Consider the following 6,974-nt stretch of genomic DNA (forward strand, 5'->3'; position numbering starts at 1 on the left):
GGTGCAAGAGAAGGAAAAGGCACTTACAGGGCCGGGGTCTCGGTCTGTCGCTGTGGCAACGCAGAGGAGCAGCGGGAGGAGGAGGAGCTGGAGCGCTGTGGCAACGCAGAGGAGCAGCGGGAGGAGGAGGAGAGAAGGGGGGATATGCTGTGTCACCACTAAAGTCCCCCAGGAATGTCACCCACCTCACCCTYGGGTGCTCACAGCAGGGCCAGAGCAGCAGGACAGCAGCAGGGTGGTCCTGGGACCCCACCAGCCCAGCTCACTGCCCTCCCAGCAGGGTGATGGTCAGTGGGGGATGWTCCCCCCCAAACCCCTGCCAGCTGCAAGCCCCCTGCCCCTCCAGCCCAGCCTGCAGCCCTGAGGTGTGGACAAGTGACCCCACCCTGGGGAAGTGCCCAGGTAGGAAGGGCCTGGGGAGCAGAGGGAGCCCCAGAGTCCCCCCACCCTCTGTCCCCAGGCTCTCTCAGCCCAGCCACCCCAGCCTGGCTCCCCCTGCACTCACCCCTGGACTCTGTGTCATGGACCCCTCGGTCATCCTTGGCGAGGAGCTGGGCCTGGGCCCCCAGCGCCCCTGAGAGCGCCAGCAGCCCCGAGGCACTGCTGATGCCAGCGAGGCTGGCAGGCTGCATTCCAGACGGGTGAGGCGTCAGCGGGATGGGGGGAGCGTGGTGCGAGAGGTGCTGGGTCTGCAGCTGGTGCTGGAGAGGAGAGAGAGGAGAGAGCAGAGTCCAGGGGCTGTGCCAGGACAGCTGCTGGCCAAGGAGGGGCAAGAGGCAGCCCTGGGTCAGCCAGCCTGGGTGTGGAGGGGCCCAATAAGGGTCTGGGGGCCACCATGTCCATCCCAGCCTGGGCTGGATGGGGGACCCTGCCAGGACCCGGAGAACTGAACCACTCGAGGTTATTCTCGAGGGAATAAGAGTGGGGATGGTGGTGACCCCCCAACCCGGGCCACAGGGCGTCAGGACACAGGGACACACACCGGCCACCCCCAGCTGCATCTCTGCCATCCTGAGTCCTGTTGGCAGCCCCTCAAACCAGCTCAGTTTGGCCCTCTCCTCCCCCCAACTCAGCCATGGGTGGGAAAAGATACTGAGGGCAAGGGGCTGTGCCAGGGAAAGGAAGAGGGGTCTCCATCCCGGGGGTGGCAGGAGGGTTCCAGCCTGGGTGTGACAGGAGAGGTCTCCATCCCAGGGATGGAAGGAGGAGTCACCAGCCCAGGATGGCAGGAAGGTTCCAGCCCGGCTGTGACAGGAGGGGTCACCAGCCCGAGGGTGGCAGGAGGGGTCTCAACCCCAGGAATATCAGGAGGGTTCCAGCCCAGGGGTGGCAGGAGGGATCTCCAGCCCAAGGATGGCAGAAGGGGTGACCAGCCCGGGTGTGGCAGGAGCCTGGCAGGTGCCACCATGACAGCCCTGGCCCGGGAGCGGCGGGAAGGGGCGGGCAGAGGGTTGACGTACCCCGATGGCCGCGTTCAGGTCGGTCATAGTCACCTGCTTCGCACGCTCCACAGCCTGGACCACCTGCTGCTGGTGCTGTGGGGAGACAAGAGCGGGGCTGGGGCAGGCTCCTCTCCCYCCCTGGGCCCCAAGGGAGCTCTGCACACCCGGCTGGGGCCCGAGGGCTCACCCACCTCCTGAGACAGGAACGGGATGAGCTGGGCGCAGATCACGTTGAGCCGCTTGGCGATCTCCGTCTGGAGGGAGAGGAGGGACAGAGCCCGTCAGGGCAAGGGACAGAGCAGACCCCGCACCGAGGGACCCCAATGGTGCCAGGAGAGGCCCCCGACCACGGGTGCTTGGCCCAAGCAGCCTCARGGTACTGGCAGCCAGCCCCGAGAGCTGCTGAAACATCTGGGGGGACAATTCCTGTTCCTAACAACACCCCTTCGAAAATCCAGCATCCTCTATGCCCACCCCGAGAGCCCTGGGGTGTCTTCCACCTCCKCCCTGGCAGAGACATGAAACCCCAYGGCCCRTGGCACTGAGACCACCCCCAAGCGAGTCCCTGCAGGCTCCCCCCTCTCCCAGCCTGCAGGAAGCCCTGGAGAGGTGCTCTCCTCCCAGCTGCTGCTTTCCTGCAACGCTCGAGTGCCACCGGCAATCAGGAGCACGGAGCACGGGGAGGGAGAGCAGCGCCGGGCTGTGCCGTGCTCCCGTGGCACCCCTCTGTCACCTTGCAGAGCCCCAGATTCCTGTGGCACCCCTCTGCCACCTTCCAGGGCACCATGATCCTGTGGGACCCCCCTGCCACCTTCCAGACCCCCAAATTCCCGTGGCACCCCTCTGCCACCTTGCAGACCCCCGTGTCCCTGTGACAATCCCCTGCCACCTTCCAGAGCACCTCTCGTGTCCCCGTGGCGCCCCTCTGCCACCTTCCAGACCCCCAAATTCCCGTGGTATAGCCCTGCCACCTTCCAAACCCCCAAATTCCTGTGGCAACCCCTGCCAGCTTCCAGAGCCCCCTCCAGCCCCACCCTGCCCGGCCCGGGCGAGGGGACAGCCCAGACATTCAGCTATGCCCGGCCCCACAGACAATCCCCGGGAAGAAGCCCCAGGGGCTGCGGGGACAGTCCCCTGCCCCCGGTGGTGGCAGAGAGGACGGACACTGCTCGAGGCGACAGCGGAGCCACTCACGYAGGGCGGAGGACACGTCCCCACCCCGGAGAGGGGACAGAGATCAGGATGGGCTCTGGAATGGGCAGGGGATGCCCTGGGCACGGGAGTGGAGTTAAAATGCTGTCTCAAAGCCCTGAACACCCTGGTGGGGAGGATAAAAACACTACAGAGCCAGCACRGGGCTGAGAGGAGCCCCCCGAGGAGACCAAAGGCTGAAGGACCCCAACAGCCAGSAGCTGACCCCTGGATGTCCCCACCAGGACCTCGGGCATGTCCCCATGCCCAGCTGGCACTGGTGCTGAAATGCCAGGGTGAAGGGGCATGGCACTGCCCGGCTGGTGTGGGGACAGACCTAGGGACACTCTACACTGCCCTCCAGAGCAGCTGCCGACCTGCTCTTGCCAGCCCCAGAGCACAGAAACAATCTGGCACCTGCCCTCGCTTCCCCTTCTGAGGGAGGAAAAAAGAGAAAGAAAAGAAAGGAAGAGGTGGGGGGAGYGAGGAGATTTGGCAGCCGGCAGTTCTGGGAAGGATTTAGCTGTCTCCYGGGGCCGGCAGTGATGGATTCTCTTCCCTAATGCACTGATGGGCAGCAGCTCCTTGGGGAGAGCTGCCTCCAATTCACTCGCACTCGTTAATGTGCAATTTACTGGCACTTTAACGCTCTCAGCATGAAAAATGATCACRCTGTTTGCAGCCCCCCCAGCCACCGGCACTGTCACCTCCCCTCTGGCTCGCGGTGAGCAAGTCCAAGGCCAGGCAGATTCGGGGAGGTGGTTTTATAGAAAGCTACAGGCCCCTTCCATGCCAAAAACAAAGCAACAATAAAAAATTAATGTCTCCTGCTCGTTCCCGTCTTGATCCTCTCCTGCCAAGCCTGTGGCTGCCTGGAGAGCTGCACCACCACAGCCAGCCCCCAGCCCCATTTCCTTCTAAATAAATCCAGAGCAAAACCCCACGCTTTGGCCTTTGCTGATGCCAGCGCTGCTGGGCATCTGGGGAGCTCCTGGGGACACCGGGMACAGCAAGGACAGAGGCCACACCACGCCACCTCCATCGGGGGATCGCTGCCTCTGGGACCCTCCTGTGCCTGTGAGCAGCTCAGGATTTGGGGGAAGGGGGTGGAGAGCTGCAATCCCCCCAGGGCAGCGATAACCCGCGGCTCTGCGCCGGCAGTGCCCGTTCCTCACACAATGGCCGCTGGCTGTCAGAGCAGACTTACGGGCCCTTGTTAAAAGTGCCGACAGCTCWCTGGCCGGCGGCCAGCGGCACCTGGGGCTGGCAGAAAACACGAGCCTGCGAGGGCTGGGAGAGAACCAGCAGCCAGAGGAGAGGAGCTCGCAGCTCCCCGGGCTGGGCGGACCCTTGGCATGGTCCCTCAACAAGGGCAGCTTCACACCTCAGGGATACCGGGACAAGGAGAGCAGCCCAGAGCGGCGGGGACACCCTCCCGGCGGGCACAAAGCTGGCATGAGAGCCTGACAAGCTGTGCCCTGTGCTGGGGACAGGGGCCAGCACCGCCCCGGCGCCCACCCGAGCGGGATCCTGCGCAACAGTTGGCGTYGGCGGGCGCGGGGCGGGCAGGAAGGCGGCGGCAGCGCCTCGCCAGGCTCCTCCGCAGCCTCTTTAAAAATAGATGAGAAGAAACCTTCTGTCTCAGAGCAGCTGGTGACCCGGAGCTCGGCACAGGGGAGGAAAGGGAGGGAGGGAGATGAGGAAGGGAGGGAGGGAGGGATGGGAAGCAGCGAGGGAGGATGCGCAACCCTGAGCCCCCCGGAGAGCCCAGCCTGCACCCACAGCCCAAAACCTTTCTTTTCACCTCAGAATGCTCCTCAGCCCCTGGGTGAGCTGTCCCCAGTGGGCAGCAGACACCTGCAGAGGTGGTGAGGCAGAGCTCATCACCCTGCTGYGACCCTGCAGCCCCCCTTGCCATGAGGAAGAATCCAATTTCCTTTACAGTCCCCGCACAACCACTCACAACTGCTGTGAGCAGCCACACAAACACAAATCCTCCACCACTGATCTCTGCCTGGCACAACTGGCACAACTGACCCATCACAGGGCACCCTGAACCCAGCRACCAGAGCACAGAGGGATGTGTGGAGAGCTCAGGAGGCAGCCAAGGCCATTAGGCAGAGCAGCACAAAGCTTCCAAAGCAAAGAGAAGGGGACACATCCCCTACAAGCCTACAGCAAGGAGCAACCTCCTGTGTCATCTGGGCAAAGGGACGGCCCTGAAGGGCACAGGTGGCACAGTGGGGCCAGGGAGCTGGACCCAAGGAGCTGGACAGCATTCCCAACCCAGCCAGACTCACCTGTTTGTGCATCTCGATGTTCAGGCCATAGGACATCTCGTAGTACTGTCAGGGAGAGAAGGAGGCATCAGCACAGCTCACTGAACTCACAACCTGAGAATTCTCTCCAGGGCTGGCACAACAGGTCAGCGTGGCCAGCGACAGCCATGGGGACAACACAGTCCCCTGCTCCTCTTCCAGAAGCACAGGTTGGGATGGACACAGCCCTTCCTGGGCTCCTGTAGGAATGGGGATAACCCAYACAGGAGCAGCTTTGTCACCCTGCTCAAACACCAAAGCTCTTTTTGGGGGAAAACCAGACACTAACAGCCACAGGAACCAGACCTCAGGCCACACAACCCAAAAGGAAAGGGAAGGCAAAGCATCCCTGTATGTCCTTTGATGGWTCAGAGGAGATCCCACACCACCCTTCCCCTTTCAGGTGGAGCTCACTAACCATGACATAGTGACGCTGGATTTCCGTTTTTTCTGTTGCCAGCTTTTCGCATTCTAACTTCAAGCTGTAAAAATAAAGAGGAGAGAGAGGGAGAAGGAGCCACCCCCCCTGGTCCTCCCACTGACAGGATTTCCCTGGCTGGACAGAGCACGAGCCCTCCCGGTGTGCCACATGCTTCAGCCTCCTCTCCCAGCACAAGCCAAGAAAACCACCTGAAAGAGGGTGGGAAGGGGGCTGATAAAGAGGAGACGGACGGCAAAGGGATCTGGGCATCAGGGAGCAATTTGCACGGACTCTTAACCCCCTCCCCAGCATCTGCTTCCCAAATGGAGGGAGCTGCAAAGCCCCAGCTGCGTTTTAAACCTTGCTCTGCCCTGCACCGTGTGGGGAAGGGGAGGTGATCCTGGACAGCAGCCTCATGGACCAGAGGGACTCCAGGTCCAAGTGATGGCTCTGCCTCAGACCAGGAGCTGGGTGCTGGAAGCCAGCACCTCCTCCTGGGTTTTTTGGCAGCCAAAAGCTGAGTTTCCCCCTCAAACAGCGCCGTTTCAAGCTACCAAGGTGGTGTTTGGCACAGTCACCCTCTGTAGGGACCAGCACTCACGGCCACACTGGACAGTGGAACCACACTGGCCAGCAGGAGCTTGTTGCTCCTGCACCAGTGAAGTGCCCAGTTCACCCACTGGCATGGGAATCCTGGCAGCTTCTCACCTGTGGTATTGGTTCTGCAGGAACTGGAATTCCTCCTTGATGCGATCTAAAGTCTCAGGGTAAGTCAGCTTGAGGGACTGGGGGGTGCTGGGGATGGCGCTGGCAGCCACGGCGGCTCCCGAGGCAGCGGAGGGTGCCTGGAGATGGGCCTAGGCAGAGATGGGACCTCCGAGGTCATTGCTGGTGCCCAGCAAGGCTGGCACACCCCCAGGGGCTTCCTGCACCCGGGGAAGAGGCTGTGGGCACATCTCGGGGAGCAGCACATGCAGGGGGTGCAGAATGAGTTACTGGAGGGGAAACTGATCCCAGCCAGGCACCAAGGACCATGTCAGCACCGATTTGGCCACCGAGCCAGAGAGGATTAATGACCACGGGTGGCACTGGGCATGGCACAGACCTAGTGGCCTGTCCTTGCCCGATTGCCACAGAGCTGAGCATCCTGCCTGCCCATCACCATCACACCATCACACCCCGGTGGATCCCGCTCCCAGCGCCTCACAAAGCCCGGCCCCGCAGCGCTGGGGCTCAGCACCGCTTTGGAAAGAGCCACAGCATCACTCCCGAGCATCATCACCGAGCGGGATTTGGGGTTTGGGGTGCAGGCCCTGCGGGGACCGAGGTGGCAGCGCCGCGAGGGGACGAGGCCACGCGTGGGCTCACCGGGGGCCGGTTCTGCGGGAACATCCTTGGCACCGGACAGGCCCGGAACCCTCCGGCCGCGGGGGCCCCGCCGCAGGCTCGGGACGGGGCCTGGAAACAGCTCCCAGCTCCRGATCAGGCCCTGGAGAAGAACCGGGGGGTCACCGGCCGGCGCTGCCCGGGGGCGCGGGGCTCTCCGGGAGCCGCAGCGGAGCCCCGGCCCCACCCGCAGCCCCCCCGCGCCCCGCGCCCCCC

General features: G+C 63.3%; 1 protein-coding gene across 1 annotated transcript in view; it reads right to left on the reverse strand.

Annotated features, from left to right (window-relative positions):
• Nucleotides 1-6,875, reverse strand: part of LOC130580198 (transducin-like enhancer protein 1) — a 12,143-nt gene extending 5,268 nt beyond the window's left edge. The window contains exons 1-8 of the mRNA XM_057377551.1: nucleotides 6,741-6,875; nucleotides 6,081-6,229; nucleotides 5,370-5,433; nucleotides 4,934-4,978; nucleotides 1,634-1,696; nucleotides 1,461-1,535; nucleotides 506-701; nucleotides 8-50 (exon numbers count right to left, since the gene is read on the reverse strand). Coding sequence (XP_057233534.1) covers nucleotides 8-50; nucleotides 506-701; nucleotides 1,461-1,535; nucleotides 1,634-1,696; nucleotides 4,934-4,978; nucleotides 5,370-5,433; nucleotides 6,081-6,229; nucleotides 6,741-6,764 — 659 coding nt within the window. The 5' untranslated portion in view covers nucleotides 6,765-6,875. The remainder of the gene's footprint in view (nucleotides 1-7; nucleotides 51-505; nucleotides 702-1,460; nucleotides 1,536-1,633; nucleotides 1,697-4,933; nucleotides 4,979-5,369; nucleotides 5,434-6,080; nucleotides 6,230-6,740) is intronic.
• Nucleotides 6,876-6,974: the final 99 nt, after the last annotated feature.

This window comes from Malurus melanocephalus, unplaced genomic scaffold (genome assembly GCF_030028575.1).
Source record: "Malurus melanocephalus ecotype Western Australia unplaced genomic scaffold, MMel_1.1 scaffold_318, whole genome shotgun sequence".
Taxonomy (NCBI): Eukaryota; Metazoa; Chordata; class Aves; order Passeriformes; family Maluridae; genus Malurus; species Malurus melanocephalus.